This window comes from Heptranchias perlo, chromosome 29 (genome assembly GCF_035084215.1).
Source record: "Heptranchias perlo isolate sHepPer1 chromosome 29, sHepPer1.hap1, whole genome shotgun sequence".
NCBI classification, from domain to species: Eukaryota; Metazoa; Chordata; class Chondrichthyes; order Hexanchiformes; family Hexanchidae; genus Heptranchias; species Heptranchias perlo.
Window position 1 is genome coordinate 35,266,240 of NC_090353.1, and position 19,553 is coordinate 35,285,792.

The window sequence follows — 19,553 nt, forward strand, 5'->3', positions numbered from 1 at the left end:
CCAATGAACTGCAGTTTGCACAGAAACGTCACCTGGTTACCAAAAAAACCAATGGCCTCATCACTGAACAAGAGCCTGCATTTATATAGCTCCTTTAATGTAGTAAAACATCCCAAGATGCTTCAGAGGAGCGATTATCAAACAAATTAGGACAGGTGACCAAAAGCTTAGTCAAAGAGCTAGGTTTTTAAGGAACGTCTTAAAGGAAGAGAGAGGGGGCAGAGAGTTTAGGGACGGAATTCCAGAGTTTAGGGCCTAGGCAGCTGAAGGCACGGCCGCCAATGGTGGAGCGATTAAAATCAGGAACGCGCAAGAGGCCAGAATTGGAGGAGCGCAGAGATCAGTACTATGCTTCCACACAGAAATGTTTTGAATTATGTAAATAGGTCGTTTGACTCTCGAAATATAATGTCGAGGGGTGAATGGATCTGTAGTGCGGGCCACTGCACTCCCACTTCTCTCACTATCTTCCCCCCCTCACAAAAGATGGCAGTAAACGTCTCAATGAAACCACTGCAAGCAACTCTTCAAACTATATACTGTGAAACAGCACCCTCTGCTGCCAGAAAAACCAATGGCAGAAATCTACTAAGAAAATTTAGGGGAACAGAGTCTCAGGGATTTCAATGGCAGTCTCAAACTTCTCCTCTCACGAAGGCGCAAATTCTTGCTGGGGATGCCGGGAGCCCTCCTGTACCTCACCTAACAGTGCAGTTATCGTGCGCAAGCCTGAACAGTGAGTTATTGGCAAGCTACCAATGCTCCCCTGGCAAGCCTCCCACCCTCTGCAAATTTCAGCTCATCCAAAACTCTGCCCCGTATGGTGATTCGCACCAAGTCCCATTCAGCCATCACCCCCTGTGCTCGCTAACCTACATTGGCTCCCGGTCCAGCAACGTCTCGATTTTAAAATTCTCATCCTGGTGTTCAAAGCCCTCCATGGCCTCGGTCCTCCCCATCTCTGTAACCTCCTCCAGCACTGCAACCCTCGGAGATCTCTGCGCTCCTCCAAATCTGGCCTCTTCCGCATCCCTAATTTTCATCGCTCCGCCATTGGCGGCCGTGCCTTCAGCTGTCTGGGCCCTAAGCTTTGGAATTCCCTCCCTAAACCTCTCCCTCCTTTAAGACACTCCTTTAAACCTACCTCTTTGACCAGGCGTTTGGTCACCTGTCCTAATATCTCTATGTGGCGCGGTGTCAATTTTTGTCTGATTACGGTCTTGTGAAGCACCTTGGGGACATTTTACTGCATGAAAGGCACTATATAAATTCAAGTTGTTGTCCTCATCCAACACATGGCCCTTCAAGCAGGAGGCACTGGATCATGATCGGGATCCCCGATTTGCTTCCCTCCCACTCCACTCCCTCTTTCCTTCCTTGCCCAGGGCACGTACAGATCAGTGATGGCATCCTACTGACACACATCAGTGCAGCACTTCTCCATCCAAAGTCCGAACATTTTGGCTGAAGATCAAGCTCCACGTCGAGAAGTTCAAAGACGACTTTGAACGATCTGTGCTAAAATTACCCCAGCTGTGACGCAAACCCTCTCATTTCCACTGGTATATACGCTGCACGCCTACATTGAGAATGTAAAATTACACTTCAGTAACTTATATGTCAGGTTTTTGCAAGGCACTTCATGCAATTCAGGTTGGGCAATTCTGGTGTGAAACTCCCGTGATAGATCAGTGCATGGTTTTATGTCCTACAGTCCCAAGTGCCCAGGGTTGATCCCAGTCTGTGCTGAGATGGCCAACCTCAGCCATGGCAGGGAGCTAGAATTGGGCTCCGCATCCCTGGGCTAGAGAATTTTTTTTTTTTTTAAGAAGACACTCGGACAGGATTCATGTTCAGTTGCCAGTAACATCTCCTGCCCCAGGAAGGTTTGTGCTGACCAGGGGTGAGGAAAAGACTTAAAAAGACTTGTATTTATACAGCACCTTTCACCACCTCAGGACGTCCCAAAGCGCTGTACAGCCAATGAAGTACTTTTTGAAGTGTAGTCACTGTTGTAATCTACAAAACACAGCAGCCAATTTGCACACAGCAAGATACCACAAACAGCAAAGTGATAAATGACCAGGTAATCATTTTTTTTTAAAGTGATGTTGGTTGAGGGATAAATATTAAGACACAGTACTGGGTAGAACTCCCCTGCTCGTCTTCAAAATAGTGACGTGGGATCTTTTACATCCACCTAAGAGAGTTTAACATCTCATCTGAAAGCACCTCCGACAGTGCAGTGCTTCCTCAGCACTGGCACTGTACTGTCAGCCTGGATTATGTGCTCAAGTCTCTGAAGTGGGACTTGAAAACACAACCTTCGGACTCAAGAGGGGAGAATGCAACCCATTGAGCCACAGTGGACGGAAGCAAGCTTGACACACCCCACGGTCAAACAGCCGGCCGACGCTCACCGTTTAGGCTTGTGCTCCCAAGAGTAAGGAGTCTTACAACACCAGGTTATAGTCCAACAGTTTTATTTAAAATCACAAGCTTTCGGAGGCTTCCTCCTTCGTCAGGTGAGCGATGAAGGAGGATGCCTCCGAAAGCTTGTGATTTTAAATAAAGCTGTTGGACTATAACCTGGTGTTGTAAGACTCCTTACATTTGTCCACCCCAGTCCATCACCGGCATCTCCACATCATGACTCCCAAGAGTGGCCACAAGAGTGGTGGGGGTGCCAGTGGATGACTGCCAGCACCCGTGGAACAGCATCTCATCCAGTCACGCCTTTAGGAAGAGCGATGGATGCGGACGGGAACAAACATCTCAACATTCTCTCTATTTCTCGGGGCCCAAAACACAAAACAAAAGCCTTTTTTTTTACTCAAACAATTTTATTTTATATCAACTGAATCACTCAAATAACTGTCGACATTTCAGCACCTTCAAGTCAAAGTCACTTATGGGTAAATGCAAGTCTAAGGGCCACATTGGGTCTCGATGCAGACCGGAATCCAGGCCACGAAGGAAGTCAAACATGACTAGTTCTGGACTAGCCCTCTCTCCCCCCTCCCCCATGCATACCAAGCACGCCTGTACCAAGTCTCCTGGCTGCTAACTGTGGCCAATTCTGCACCTTTTGGGTTTGGTCACTAACCCGGTTAACATGAGAAAGGACAGCAACATGCACCAGACCCTACAGAGTTCTCACCGACCGGAGACCCCCATGGCTGAGGTCCACTTCCTACTGAGTGCGGAGAGCTGGAATAGCAGGGCAGCGCTATGGGAAAAAATATATGAAATACACAAATATCGTACAAGGGAATCTTTACTCTCAAGCCGGCAGGGGGGGGGGGGGGGTGAGATACTTTCATCAGTTCCTCATCCCCAACACATCATCTTTATGTGAAACTCTGGAGCTTCCCCTTTCTCCGCGGATTTCTTTGCTACCCATGTTCCGAAGTTGCTCACTTAATGGTTGAACCTTCTTAACAAGCGGGAAAATGGGGGGGGGTGGATGAAAGGAGAATCAACTATCTCCTATACTTTAAGAAATAAAAACCTCCTGCCAATTCTCCCCCCGCCTCCCCTATTTCTCTCCTTTCCTGAACCGACCGGGGCACAGTCCTGTGAGTGTCATTTATCTCCTGCACCTCATCCACGTGCTCACGAACCAGGTGCATTTTGGCTTTAAATTTTTGAGCTCATCAAGGCTAGGGGATGGAATCAATCCCATCACACACTCCCAGTGCAGGTATCACACGGGTTCGATACAGAGTAAAGCTCCCTCTACACTGTCCCATCAAACACTCCCAGTGCAGGTACAGCACGGGTTCGATACGGAGTAAAGCTCCCTCTACACTGTCCCATCAAACACTCCCAGGGCAGGTACAGCACGGGTTAGATACAGAGTAAAGCTCCCTCTACACTGTCCCATCAAACACTCCCAGGGCAGGTACAGCACGGGTTAGATATAGAGTAAAGCTCCCTCTACACTGTCCCATCAAACACTCCCAGTGCAGGTACAGCACGGGTTCGATACAGAGTAAAGCTCCCTCTACACTGTCCCATCAAACACTCCCAGGGCAGGTACAGCACGGGTTAGATACAGAGTAAAGCTCCCTCTACACTGTCCCATCAAACACTCCCAGTGCAGGTACAGCACGGGTTCGATACAGAGTAAAGCTCCCTCTACACTGTCCCATCAAACACTCCCAGGGCAGGTACAGCACGGGTTAGATACAGAGTAAAGCTCCCTCTACACTGTCCCATCAAACACTCCCAGGGCAGGTACAGCACGGGTTAGATACAGAGTAAAGCTCCCTCTACACTGTCCCATCAAACACTCTCGGGGCAGGTACAGCACGGGTTAGATTCAGAGTAAAGCTCCCTCTACATTATCCCAACATTGTGCATTAGCTTCAACCCCAAGAGCACCCTTACCTGTATTAATGTGATATTTCTATCCCCCACCCCCCCAACCTCCACCCCCAAAATTTCCAACATCTGTCACCCTATGGCCTCAGAGGGAGATAAGTAATTGGTGCTGAATTAGGGGCAGTCTAATGCCCACCAGGAGCTGCATTGAGACTGCTCAAAGCCCATTCCACACAAGCCCCTTAGAGTCAGCAGACTGAGGAGAATTTCGTCCCATCAATCTGGGCTGAATTTCAAGCCAGGTCCCCAAGGGCGAAAGGCTAGTGCCCAAACTAACCTCAGCACCCAGCTCCCTGTTTAAGTGACTGTAAAAAAAAAAATGATGGAAATTTCACATTGGGCTGACTACGTCTTTAGTTGTGGCGATTGATTTTATAAATACTACCCGCTCAGTCCCTCTGGACACAGAGTTCAGCTCCTCCGCACTGACCAACACATTACACAATCTTCTGCACAATAATCTGCATCAGGCAGAGCCAGGGGTTGCCAATCCTCCAGGACTGCCCTGGAGTCTCCAGGAATTAAAGAATAATCTCCTGGACGCTGCTGCGAGCAAAACCAGAGAGGAAAATCATAGCGGCATTAAACAAAACTGCCTTGAACACTTGTTAGTTATAAAAATATTGGAGATGGGGGAAAAAAGGCCATTCGACTGAGGGGTAATGAAGAGTCCACTCGCTTTCTGATTGGCCGTGGGGCACCGCGAGGGTGGACATGTTGGGTGACCAACGGCCGGAGGCGAGGCGGTTGGAGGCAGGAGGTCATGTGATGAAACCTCCAGGAATCTGTCCAGAGTTGGCAATCCGTAGGACGAGCCAATCCAGCAATACCGCCTCTTAGTGATTATCAAATCACTGGGCTAGTCCGAGTGAGGGGTGTGCAGTTTCCGGTGAGCTAATCATAGAATAGTTACAACAAATGAGGAGGCCATTCAGCCCATCAAGCCCGTGCCAGCTCTCTAAGAGCAATCCAGTTAGTCCCATTTCCCCACTCTGTCCCAACTTTGCTAAGTAATCATGGGCACATTACTCATAAGGGCAGCACCAGCAATTCTGGGCATCAGGAATTTAAGTTATAAAGAGAGAAATTAATGAAATTGGGGTTGTTTCTTTCCTAAATGGAAAAAAAGTAAGACTTTGTGGAGAACCTGCTTGAACTTTTTAAGATTAAAGAACTCTCAGTCTACCAAAGCATTTCGCAGCCAATGAATTATTTCTGCAGTTACTGCTGTAATGTAGGGAAACCTGACAGCCAATTTGTACACAGCAAGATCCCATAAACAGCAATGAGATAAATGACCAATTAAACTGTTTTCTGCGATGCTGATTGAGCGATAAATATTGGCCTGATCTCCCCTGCTCCTCTTCAAATAGCACCATGGGATCTTTTACGTCCACGAGACTGGGCCTCGGTTTAACGTCCCACCCAAAAGATGGCACCTCCAACAGTGCAGCACTCCCTCAGTACTGCACTGGGAGTGTCGGCCTGCATTACATGCTCAAGTCTCTGGAGTGGGACTTGAACCCACGACCTTCTGACTCAGAGGAGAGAGTGACACCCACTGAGCCATGGCTGACACCTTCAACGTTAAAGGAGGAAGTTGACAAAAGCTGGTCAGTCAATTGTTCTCAAAGCAGAAAGGATCAAATCTCAGGAGACAAGTTCAAAATTAGGAAGTTAGGAGTGAGAACCAAAGTTAGGGGGAGTTAAGAGCTAATGGAATGGTGGAATAAGTTCCCAGTGAAGGACAATGAAGCAGGCAGTGTGAACTGTTCCGAGTGACAATTAGATGCGTTGCTGGAGAGAAGGGACTGGGGGATATGGCAAGAACATGAGATTCATTTATCCACAAGGGACGGGCTAATGGGCCTTTGGTGCAGTCGGTCAGTGTTTCATCCGGGTGCTGGAGTACGGCAGAAGTTCATACTGTGCGCGGATTTTAAAATAACGACACACACTCCTCTCCCCACCCCCGTCGCCTCGTGAAGTCCTCGGCTCATTGCTGGGCTACAGTTTCAGAGTCATCAGGTGCCCGCTGGAACCTCACCCAATTAAGAGCCTCGGCAATGAATGCCCGGCTAATTGACCGTGGTTGGTGGGGGGGGGGGGGGGGGGGGGGCGTCACAGCCAAGCCCAACGGTGTCCTCGCCCACTCCTGCACGTATTCCAGCCAGGCTCACTGGATAGGGACTAAGAACAGCAACATTGGCCAATTTTCCCCCTCGCTAAATGGCATCAAGCCCATCTGCCGTGTCCTTGCCAGCCAACTGTGGGCTAACTGGGGATCGAACCTGGGGCCTTCTGGTGCGTGCAATTCAGCAGCTCTCTGGCTTGTCATAAGGGATGTGCATCATCTCTCCCTAAAGGGGACGTCACCTCCTCAAAATTACTAAAGGAAAAGAAGAGTTCCAAACAGTGCAGCAGGCTAAGATCAGGAGCGCCGGTGAAAGGCAAAATCCTAAATCACGTTTAAGATAATTCACCTTCAAAAACAGCTCTTTTTAATAAGTTATTAGTGTGATATCTTGGAACCTTTCTGACTAGAGATATGAACGCTCAGCAACAGTAAACTTCTGGGATGTCGAAGTCCTCTCGTCAAACAAAGTGCGAGCTCTTTGCGGAAGGGATAAAAGAGGAACGCCTGCTTGTTAGGGACTCGATCAACCTGAACAGAAAATGGGTTAAAGCCTCGTACATCACCCACAAAGTCTCACACCTTTCTTGGTCCGCCAATTGTCACAGTCTCCAGTAATCAGATTATTTTTGGGGTGGAGGAGGAGGGGGATGTATGAATATTTTTAAAAACAAAAATAAATTACTTTAAAACTCTACAATGTGCAGTAACAGACTTAACACCTGGAATCGTTCCATCCCATTAGATCATGGAGCATTTTTTTATTAGCCCCCCCGGCTTCTCAACCCCTCCTCCTCCTGCTCTCCCGAAGACATCGGTCCAGCTACACAGGCACCACCCGAGCCTGACCCTGCTTTCACTTGACATTTCCACACCATGGGCGTACGGGACAGCGATCAGGAGCAGGAATCCTATCTTCCTTCCCTAACGTCGAGGCCAGATGTAGTACCTCCAGTCGACACCGACAGAGCTCACCGGGGATCAGGAACCGAATCTGGGGCATTCTCGTGGGCATGACTCGAGGGACACACTCCCGTTACCGACTAGGCCAGCAGGAGAGCTACTCACACCCTGGCATGAGGACGTAGCCGGTTTTCTGGTGCGATTTTAACCCATTGCAACTTTATCTTGAAAAGCAGGCAACTTAAAGAAGCCTCAACAAAGATAAAAATTAAATCAGGTTATCTTAACAGTGCTGGGGGAGGGGATGCTGGAGTTTAATTTGATATTATGGCACTATTAACCTCCATTGTATCACACAAGGACAAGCAGTGTTACTCCAGTTTGTAAATACCGGCCCAGTAATAGTCAATTCTCATTCTGGACACTCATTAGTGTAACAATTATTTCTTTCATCCAGTTCTCAGGTTCCAGTACCCCTGGTCCTTGAAGTACTACCTTCGCCAGAAGTTGGGCTGCTGAGATTTGCGGAACAGAATCTGCATGAGGTCGAAGGTGGTGAAGCTGATCCCCACGGCGACGGGCCCCTTTATCCAGTTCATGCTGAGCCCCTTGTACAGGCCCCGGATCAGGCCCTCCTCCCTCACAATCCGGCTCATCGTGCCGGCGATGCTGCCGTACTTGCGGCTCTTCACCCCCGCCGTTTGCATCCGCCTCCGCACCACGTCCAGTGGGTAGGAGGCCGACTGGCCGACCAGTCCCGCACAGGCCCCGAAAAGCAGCCGTTCCTGGGGGTACGGCTGGAGCCTCTCAGTGTACTCTGAAACAAGTCATACACAGGGGTACGTTACAACCTACAGGCCCAACACACGCGTCCTGTCCCAATGATTAGTCCCACAAAATACTTACGGATGAGAACGGCCATTCGGCCCATCTTAATCCATCCATGAAGGACTTCAGTTACGTAGAGAGACTAGAGAAGCTGGGGTTGTTCTCCTTAGAGCAGAGAAGGTTAAGGAGAGATTTAATAGAGGCATTCAAAATCATGAAGGAGAAATGAGAAACATTTCCACTAGCAGAAGGGTCTGTAACCAGAGGACACCGGTTTAAGGGAGCTGGCAAAAAAACCAGAGGCGCAATGAGGAGAAATCTGTTTACACAGTGAGTTGTTATGATCTGGGAGCAGATTCAATAATAACTTTCAAAAGGAAATTGGATTAATACTTGAAGAAAAATTTGCAGGGCTATGGGGAAGGGCAGTAGGGAGTAGGACTAATTGGATAGCTCTTTCAAAGGGCCGGTACAGGCACGGTGGCCAAATGGCCTCCTTCTGTGCTGTATCATTCTATGATTCATTCAGAAAGACCCTACAATGCCCTCACTGCAGCATTTAATTGTTCCTTAAACGAGTCCAGGGTTTTTACCTTCATTAGTGTATCTGAAAGTCTGTTCCATGTGTTGACCACACTTTATTAATCTTCTGGCCCTTCGCATTTAACCCTTTCTGCATACAAGTGTCAGATTAAAAGCTCCTGACTAATGCATGCCCTTGGAGTACAGGCTCCGGTAGTTGATCTGCTAACATATAATTGAAAATAAATAGTCAGATGCTGGCCCATGTCTCCGACGACTCAATCGTAACACATTGTAGGGAGCTTGCACTTCGCACATAGGATTGCAGTGGTGGGTGTCAACGGGCAGGGAGTCATCTCAAGTTGTGCTCTCACTCCATCTGCTGGTAGGCACAGTCCCTACAGAGCAGCAAGTCTACAGCCTATTTCCTTGGCCAAAGATTCAGAAAGGATGGGGCAAAAAGTTAATAAAAGTGTATTTGGAACAAAGGAGTACAGAAAACTTTCTGTACTCCTTTGTTCCAAATACACTAACCTACACTCTTCTGCATCCACACTCTGCTGACATCAAGGACCAAGCCCATTTCCTCCCTCACCTCCCCAAGTGTATCCTTTTCTACTCCAGCCCAGTCTTTTGAAACCCGAGCTTGCCATCATCTCACTATTAACTCCTTACTTAACTCATCTTTGCTCCAATTCCTTTCAGCCTTGCTGCACTTGGCCCTTCACCTGGGCTTTGGTGAAAATTAAGATTCCCTTCTGTTCACCAGAATAAGGAGGATTCAAGAGCAGCCTGAAAACCCAAAAAGCAACTAGACGCCAGCAAAAGCCGGGAGAAACTTGGGACTCCAACTGGGAAAAAGAGAGATGATCGTTTAGAGGCACATGGAATAGTTATGGGCATGAAAAAGGTAACCTATGATTTTAATTTTAATTCAAATGCGAGTGGAACAAGGAAAGATAGATTCAAACTAGTAAAAGGTAATATTAGACTGATATTAAGAAAATCATCTTCACAAGAGTGAAGAATGTATGGAAGGGACTTCCAGATGGAGTAGTGGAGGCAAAAGCCCTGGAATCGATTAACAATTAGATGCTGCATGAGGGGTGAGAGAGGGGGTGGGTTAGGGCTTCTCTGGATGGATGAGCTCAGATGGGCCGAATGGCTTCCCTCAGCCGCAATTACGTTGTAAATTGCGAAACCTCCCGTTAGTTGGCGGTGGCAGGGAGTCACGCAGGCCCAGCTCCACGGACCACTCGGTCTGCACACCCTCTCCGAGGCCCGCTGTAGCGCGAGCTGCTGCTGTACCTGCGTGCGCTTTCTTGCACGTTTCGTAAGTGAAGAAGCTGAGTCCGGCATACGGAATTACTCCGAGAATGGTGGGAGAAAACCCGCTGTACAAGGTCTTGAGTCCTTCATCTCGTGATATGCGGATGAAGACATGTAGAATATTACTGTACCTGTCGGCACAAGAAACACAAACACACCATCACTGTCGGCCAACCCACTGCACAAGATATCTTGGATGACCCACTGGATTTACTGAATAAATAATATTTCAATTTATGTACCGTCACATCAGCAAAGTGTATCAGTATCTTGCACACAATGAATTATTTTTGGTGGGTACGTCACTGGACAATGACTCATTTTTTTAAACATTGGATTTACAGCATAGAAATAGGTAAAAAAAAACAGGAGTGCGCGAGATGGGAGTAAGAAAGAAAAAGAACATATTATTTCTACAGTGCCTTTAATGACCTCAGGACATCTCAAACGCTTTACAGCAAATGAAGTACTTTTGAATTGCAATCACTGTTATAAGGTAGAAAACACAGCAGCCAATTTGCACACAGCAAGGTCCCACAAACAGCAATAAATGCCGGCCTCGCCAGCGACACCCACATCCCATGAACGAATAAAATAAAGATAAATGACCAGATAATCTGTTTTTTGTGGCATTGTTTGAAAGGTAAATATTGGCCAGGGCACCAGGGAGAACTCCCCTGCTCTTTAAATAGTGCCCTGGGATCTTTTACATTCACCTGAGGGGACAGATGGGGCCTCGGCCTCATCCAAAAGACGGCACCTCCAACATTGCTGCATTCCCTCAGTACTGCGCTGAAGTGCCAGTTAGATTATGTGCTCGTCTCTGGAGCGGGGCTCGAACCCACGACCTTCTGACTCAGGTGAGAGTACTACCACTGAGCTACGGATGACAATTGATTAAGGGTACGAATCAGGGCTGAGTGCCCCCCTCCCTAGCCCAGAACGCTGAAGCCAATTGCAGCACACCCAGCACCTCACTGGCAGAGACCAACTAACTCCGCCAAGACCTGGGGACAACCGAGACCTTCCTGACTCGGTATCCACCACACAGCTACTTGGGTAAGGTACCAGAGGACACCTGACAATTACGAAACTGGAGCGGAACAAGAAAAGCACAATTTAGGAAGCGAAACAGTGGGGGCAAAAAAAAAACCTGAAGATCTGCAACAAAAATAAAATGAATTTGAGGCAACACTAAACCTTAACTTTGACTAGAGTACAAGATTCTCACCAACAAACTGCATCGATATTGTGCCTTTAAAATAGAAGAACATCCCAAGATGCTTCAGAGGCGACAGCAACACAGATGCTGAGCAAAAGGAGGAGATACAAGGTTGGATGCCCAAAACCTTGTTCAACAGTCCGTCCCTATCTCTGTAACCTCTTCCAGCCCTACAACGCTCCGAGATTTCTGCGCTCCTCTAATTCTGGCCTCGTGTGCATCCCCGATTTTCATTTCGGCGGCCGTGTCCCGCTCTCGCTGATGAATTGTAGGGCTGGAGGAGATTAGAGAGATAGGAAGGGACTAGGCCATGGAGGGACTTAAACACACAGTACAAGAATTTTGAAATTCGAGCCGTTGGGGGACTGAGAGCCAATGCGATTCGGTGAAAACAAGGCAATGGGCGAGTGGGATATGGATACAACAACCTGCGTTCATATAGCAACTTTAATTTAGTAAAATGTCCCAGTGTGCTTCACATGAGTATAATCAAACAAAATTTAACACCGAGCCATATAAGATGATATTAGACAGGTGAGTAAACACTTGGTCAAAGAGATAGGTTTTAAGGAATATCTTAAGGTAGGGGGGTGGGGGGGGGGGGGGGGGAAGGGGGAGAGGGAGAGACACAGAGTGGTTTAGGGAGGGAATTCCAGAGCTTAGGGCCTAGGCAGCTGAAGGCCACCAATGGTGGAACAATGAAAATCGGGGATGCACAAGAGGCCAGAATGGGAGGAGCGCAGAGATCTCGGAGGGTTGTAGGGCTGGAGGAGGTTACAGAGATAGGGAGGGGCGGGGGCCAAGGAGGGATTTGAAAACAAGGATGAGAATTTTAAAATTGAGACATTGCCAGACCAGGAGCCGATGTAGGACAGCGAGCACAGGGGGTGATGGGTAAAATAAAAACAGAAAATTCTGGAAACACTCAGGTCAGGCAGCATCTGTGGGGAGAGAAACAGTTAACGTTTCAGGTCGATGATCTTTCGTCAGAACTGATGGGTGAACTTGGTGCGAGTTAGGATATGGGGTTGCAGAGTTTTGGACGAGCTGCAGTTTACGGAGGGTGGGTTCGTTCATTCGCTGATTCGCTGTGGGCGGTGATGCTTTCAATACTCACATTTCCTTTGGGGTTACGGCCATTCGTGCCCGCACCAGGTCTAGAGGGTAGGTCAGCGTGGTGGCCGTAATACCTGCCAATGAGCCGGCCAGCAGCCGTGGGAAGGGTGGCAGAGGCCTGGCAAAGAGAAAAAGACACAAACGTAAAAAGGACATTAAGCGGAAAGATCTATTGCAACTGTTATGGGGTGCTCGACACAAAAAAAGCAGAGAAAGGGAAACAGGTATTTATTCTAACAATCCCATTCCTTCCGAAGATCAAGTACTCTGTCACTGACTCCCAACAAACCGAGTTAGTCTCCTCAGGGAAGTTCTCCAGCTAACCTCACTTCCTATACTGCACATCTGGACCAGCTGCATTCCTTGGGGTGATATTGCAGAGGTCCCAGTGACTCAGGAAACACACTCCACAAAGCTTTAAGGATAATCCAGCTCTTAACACAGGAGATGTCAAGTCCACTGAATTACCCCAAGATCCTAAAAAAGGTAATTGAGGGAAACATCTATATTTATAAGTGTCTCCTGGTTAACCCTCATTGCTTACATTTACCCTTTAGAACTGATGGTTAGAACCAACCTGGGAACAAAGATTTTGTACAGACCTCTGTCTAATCACATAGCGAAGCGCCGGCCTAGTTACATGCCCCCCCACTTCATCTTTATCAACTCCCCTCCAGAGTGTCAGCAAGCCTGTTCCATTACTCGGTGTATGTAATAATTTGGTTCAGTACTACTCACTTAATATTCCCTCCAATGCTATTAGCCGATTTAAAGGGCTGACAACTGCATTAAAACAGCACAGAAAGGAACGTTATGCTGGTATGTTAAGTCGCACCATCAGACCCACTAGCTCCCTCACACTGTCACATTCACTAACTCCTTCCAGTTTCTCCTGATCATCATCTGTACTCAGTGTTTTAAACAAATACATAAGCAAAGAGCAAAGTTCCCACATTCTCAAAAAACAGGCAATCATATTTCAGAAAACAAAGCCTGGAATGCAAAAAATGCCACCAAGTCCACCTTTTGCAGACTAACTTGGCTCAGCTGGTAACACTCTTGCCTCTGGGCCAGAGGTTGTAGGTTCAAACCCCACCCATGCGTTTGAACGCATTATCTCGGCCGACACTCCAGCTCAGTACTAAGTGGGTGCTGCGTTGCTGGAGGTGCCGTCCTTTGTATGAGACGTTAAACTGAGCTACTGTCTGCGTCTTCCAGGGGATGGTAAAAACTTTAATGGGAAGGTGGTAAGGTTGGTAATGCAGAAGGATGGCATCAAATGGGCTTTGTGGATTCTACCCAAGTTGTTTTAAGTGCACCTGTAAAAATTTCAATGTAGACACTTAAACTGAAGGTGCTCGTAGCTCTGCTGCATCCCCATCAGCGACACTATTATGCAACCTCAGCACTAGGGACCCACATTTACGACCGTCTTGCGACATGCTCTCTTGACTCCAATGGAAACTGAAAGTGTGGATCCAGGTTTCCCACCCTTTCACCAACTGGAACTGGGGTCTTCGGCCTGCGAAAAGCTTTGATAGGAGCAGCAGCGGAGAAATAGAATAAAAGGTGGGGGGGGGGGTGATAGCAACGTACACCTCTCAGGTTTCCATTCAAATGTCACTCCCTGGGACCTCCCTTACCACAGCGCAATGTTCCTCAGTATCTTATCTAAAAGTACTGTGTTCCAGTAAATTGCCTATAGCACTGCACAAGGTCAGACAATGAATACAAGTTTTTTAATCATTATACAAGATGGCGACAGAGCTGGAAGACAGACTTTGGTGGGGTGGGGAGAATCAGATGGAGACACCGCCACCTAGTGGCCATAGCCTGCCACTACACCATGACAGGTGACATTGCAAAATTGAATAGGAAATGTTGACATAGCAATTTATAATGGTAAAGGCAGGTACAAAAACATGACCAAAAACAGCGACAACAGGAAGTAAAGTTTGTGGACAGGAAGTGCTGAACCCTATGCAAGACTTTTAATGTATAGATAAATGTTCGTGTAGAGCAACTCCACACCCGAAGGAGAAACAAAAAAAAAAACTCATTCACCCTCATCTTGTACATTACAACACTCCGGTGCTGGCTGATATCCAGAAAAGCCTTCTCTCCATCCTCTCTCATTTCAATCAGCGTATTTCCATCCATGGGAGAGTTGCCATTTAAACATCATATTGCTGGAAGCGTCCAGCACAGCAGGGATATGGTGGCGTTGCTGGGTCCAATATCTTTGGCAAAATTACTTCATTATAAAAGGAAGGCACCTCTGAGGGAAGATATGACCTGTGTATAAGACAACCCCAATCCGTCCTACTACTATCCCGAGACAGGGCTGTAAATTTATAGTCTTTTACCCAAGTACAAACAATTTATACACTCTGTAGCTATTTGAATTCTGAAAGAGTTTGGGGAAAGGGCAAGAAAATAGGAACAAGCGAATGGCTCAATCGGTGAGCTGGTGCGGGCGGGATGGGCCGAATGGTCTCCTGTGCTGCAAGATCGCAGGGGAGGGTCCCTAATGAGGCGGCTTCAGTGATGGTCCAGCTACTGTGTACTGACCTGCCTTCGGTCTCGTAGTAGGTTCCCAAAATGTGTTTGTACTGTTCGTGAGAGCAGAACTGAAGTGCGGCGTAAGGGGCAACTCGGACCATGGTAGCAGAGTTACCCCGCCAGAGGCTGAAGAAGCCCTCCTTCTGATAGGTGTGGTAAATCAGCTTCACAACTTCCTATGGCAAACAGCAAGAATAACAATTACTCTGTTATGAAAGAAGGAACTTGCATCTATATAGAACCTCACATCCTCACAGCACCCCAAACCGTTAAAAGTGAAAGAAAAAGAGAAAAAGAAAGAGAGAGAGAAAAGGAAAAGAAAAGCACTGTGCCTTTTACGGCCTCAGGACATCCCAAAACACTTTACAGCCAATTAAGTTCTTTTGAAGTTTAGCCACTGTTGTTGTCCAGGTAAACACAGCAGCCAATTTGCACGCAGCGATTCCCACAAACAGCAATGAGGTAGTTGGCAACAGACTTGTTTTAGTGATGTTGGGTAAGGGATAAAGCTTGGCCAGGACACTGGGGGAACTTATGTCCAGCTGTGTAGTTTAACATCTCATCCGAAAGACGGCACCTATGACAGTGCAACACTACCTCAGTACTGTACTGGAGTGTCAGCCTAGATTTCGTGCTCAAGTCTCTGCAGTGGGCTTGAACCCATGATCTTCTGACTCGGGTGAGAATGCAACTGATGAGCCTATTCTGATATTTGATTTGCTCTCCCCCTCTAGTTTGCCTCACAGCGGGACAGCATATCTGCATTTCTCTCCTCCTCCCCACATCTGTACCACCATATTTAAGGCCTGATAATCTTAGAACAAACTTAATAAAAGATTCAATCGAGGCAAGATCTTTAAAGCGTTATTTTAAACATCGTAATACAACAAAAATTGGAAATAAGACCAGGATTACAGTCTCGAGGCAAGTTTCACTCTGCTCAATGGTAGCAAGGCCACTATGCCAAATATTTGGGGGGGGGGGAGGGGGGGTGCAGGGAGTAAAAACAGAGGCTGGGTGAAAGAAAAATGAAGAACATTCGATCAGGAGTCGGCCATTCAGCCCCTCGAGCCTGTTCCACCATTCAATTAGATCACAACTGATCTGTTCCTCAACTCCATTTACCCGCCATAGTTCCATATCCCTTGATACCCTTACCCAACAAAAATCAATCTCAGTCTTGAAAACTTCAACTGACCCTCCCCCCCCCCTCCCCCCACACAACAGCCTTTTGGGGGAAGTGTTCCAGATTTCCACTACCCTTTGTGTAAAAAAGTGCTTTCTGATTTTGCTCCTAAATGGCCTAGCTCTAATTTGATTGTACACCCTTTACTCTGGATTACCTCACCAGAGGAAATTGACTCTCTATCTACCCCATTGAATCCTTTTGTCATTTTAAACTCCGATTAGATCACCCGTAGGCTTGAGCACATAATTCAGGCTGACCCTTCAGTGCAGTAGAGGGAGTGCTGCACTGTCGGAGGTGCCGTCTTTCGAATGAAACATTAAGCAGAGCCTTGTTTTTCCTCTTCGGTGAATGTAAAAGATCCCATGGCACTAATTGAAGAGCAGTGGAGTTCTCCCTGATGTCCTGGGCCAATATTTATCCCTCAACCAACATCACTTAAAAAAAATTATCTGGTCATTATCTCATTGCTGTCTGTGGGACCTTGCTGTGCACAAATTGGCTGCCACATTTCCTATGTTACAATAGAGACTACACTTCAAAAGTACTTCATTGGCTGTAAAGCACTTTGGGACGTCCCGAGATCGTGAAAGGCACTGTATAAATGAAAATCTTTCTTTCTTCAAAGGAAAACAAGCCAAGTTTGTTTCCTGTAAGCTAATCCTTTAACCCTGGTATCAGAGCACAAATCTGGTTAACACCTCTAGCTGTAAAACAGTGCCTCCTGCTGCAGAAACAGAGTGGTATCTGACAACAGCTGTGGAGCGGCCCAATCTGTTTGAATAGCAACAAAATAAAACTCAGTGCACGACCCAGCTATGCAGCAACTTGCCCCCAACACCAGGGAAAGGCAGGGTACCAACTCTGGCCATCCGTGCAGCTCCCACCCTCCTAACTTCACCCCACCACATTGGTGGCAAAACTTTCAGGGGTCACGGTCCTATTCTCGGCAACTACCTCCTGAAAACTTCTCCACCTCTAAACATCTCAAAACCAATCTCTTCGACCAAGCTTTCGGTCACCTCTCCTAGTCGCTCCCTTCCTAATTTGGCAACCGTTTTTCCTTTGGCCTATTTGTGAAGGGTCTTGGGGCATTTTTCAATGCTGAGAGCGTGTGTAAATAACGAACAAACAAACTCCTCAGGACGCTCCAAAGCGCTTCTCAGTCAATGAATTACTTTTGAAGTGCAGTTGCTGTTTGGTTGGGAACCACAGCTGCCAATCTGTGCACAGCAAGATCCCACAAACAGCAAAGCGATGAATGACCATTTATTCTGTTCTGGTAGTGTTGGTTGAGGGAGGGAATGTTGGCCAGGACACCAGGAGGGCCCAAGCAAATGCTGTTTTTCCAGTTCTGATATCTGGCGCAATCCAAACCGCCTCTGAATGTTAAAACTAACCTCCCTAAACCCCTCTCTCCCCTCCTTTAAGACGTTCCTTAAAACCTACCTCTTTGGTCACCTGTCCTAATATCTCCTTATGTGACTCGGTGTCAAATTTTGTTTGATAACACTCCCGTGAAGCGCCTTGGGACGTTAAAGGCGCTATATAAGTATTATTACTGCATTGTTCCATTAGTGTCAGGCTGTTGCAGTATTTCTCATGGTCACAAGATGGCGTCAACTTATAAACAAATGCCCCATTGTAAATGTTGAGTGCAGTGCACTGTGTATTTACAGTGGGGCCCACGCTACAGAATCTGGGTACCAGCCTCATCTCTGGGACTTTGCACCCCTTTCCCATTACTCCCACATTTAGATCTCTGAAAACGCATGGTCATTTTTGCCGCTGTTTGCAGCTAAAAATCAGGCACCTCACTGACAGTGGTTCGTTTTACAGCACGGAAACCCTAACAACAGTTGTTGGATTGCTCAACAGAAACTGTACAAACCAGAGAGCAGATCATCAAAATCGCTCAGTCTTCTCACACGAGGCACCCTTTGGTTATCTCCCATCCATAATTCTCTCCCTCCTGAACGTGCACACTCCATGCTGGTGTACTGCTCCGCGAGCAATGATCGCCTTCTGGGAGGGGTGGGAGTGTCCTGGAGTCTCCAGGAATTGAAGATTAATCTGCAGGACATGCTGCGAGCGACACCCAGGAGAAAAGTCATTAAAAAAAAATTGGGTGCCATTTTTAAAAATTTTCTTTGAGCAACTTTGTATTAGTTATAAAAAAAATATTGCAGTTGGGAATAAAGGCCTGAGTGACAGTCAAGAATCATCCAATTGAGTCATGAAGAGTCTGCTCGCTTTCCAATTGGCCATGGGCAGGAGGTGCTCTATAAGGACGGACATATTGGCCATCGGTGGGAGAGCAGGAGGCAGGCGTCATGTAATGCAACCTCCAGGAATACATCCTATATCACGGTCAAATAACCATCCTTCATGAATGAGCAAGCCTAGAGAGCGAGCGTCAGCAGGAGTACAAAGGGATTAGACCCTGCTAATATGAAGAACAGGTATCCCTCTCAATAGTGTGCTGCGTTAGGCACATGTCACCGCAGCAAGTCCCAGCAGTGCATCGCGGGAGCTGATCAGGCTGCTTGTGTCTCCTAGCGGCTGATTTAAGGCATTAGTAGGAGGCAACTGGTGTCCAAAGGAGCGAAGCCTCTCTAACGACCCTTATGGCTAATGGAATGCCTGGCGTGGCACTGAGCCCTACAAGCTAGGTGCTAAATAAGCTTATCTCAGCCTGGGACAGAGAGATACTGCTGTTGGCCATAACACCCCTGAGGCAAGAGAAGGGGGCATGAAGTTCCTGCTGCATCCGATCGCTATCCAGTAGTGGCCAAAGTCTGCGCCCTCAGGAGAGAGAACAGGCGAGCGAAAATAATAAAGCCACATCTCATCAGGAAAGGTCGAGAGGTTTCGCTGAGCTACTGTCTATTTTGTAGAGTATCCAGTCTGCGTTTGTGACCCATTTTATATCATGTTGAGCAGTGCCGGTGACTTGAGGGGGTGGGTAATTTTACCTGTAAACACAGAAAGGCGATGCTGCATCATCAGAGCCCCGAAGTGGAAGTGAGGAGCGAGACATGCAAGAATGCGAACCCTCGAACATGCTCTGTCGACAGCCTCCTCGACCACTCCCCTAGCTCCAATCCCAATTCCTGCACAGTGTTCAATCCCCTTGGGAAGCCTTGCTATGTTGAAGACCCTATAGGAACGCGTGCAGTTGATGGGACTGTTGGAAGGGTCCCACTCAAAGCTTTAACCAGTCTTCTCTCTCGCTTGTTGACAGCTGCATCCTGTGTCTTTATTTCCAGTCTTGGCAGGTTTTCCTTTTAATCACTCGTTATTTTGATGCAGTCTTGTTTTCTAGTTAATTGCCGGAGGATTTTCACCCCCCTCCCCAACCAGGA

The 19,553-nt window shown here is 47.4% G+C and overlaps 1 protein-coding gene across 10 annotated transcripts in view; it reads right to left on the reverse strand.

Annotated features, from left to right (window-relative positions):
* Positions 1–2,822: 2,822 nt before the first annotated feature.
* slc25a42 (solute carrier family 25 member 42) overlaps positions 2,823–19,553 on the reverse strand; it is a 49,581-nt gene continuing 32,850 nt past the window's right edge. For 9 of the 10 annotated variants that reach the window (XM_067968502.1, XM_067968505.1, XM_067968498.1 and 6 more), the window contains 4 exons: positions 15,012–15,178; positions 12,442–12,558; positions 10,082–10,233; positions 2,823–8,240 (listed from right to left, as the gene is read on the reverse strand). In XM_067968502.1, coding sequence (XP_067824603.1) covers positions 7,915–8,240; positions 10,082–10,233; positions 12,442–12,558; positions 15,012–15,178 — 762 coding nt within the window. In that variant the 3' untranslated portion in view covers positions 2,823–7,914. Of the gene's footprint in view, positions 8,241–10,081; positions 10,234–12,441; positions 12,559–15,011; positions 15,179–18,079; positions 18,274–19,553 lie in introns of all 10 variants that reach the window. The other variant, XM_067968506.1, reaches the window with a different exon arrangement.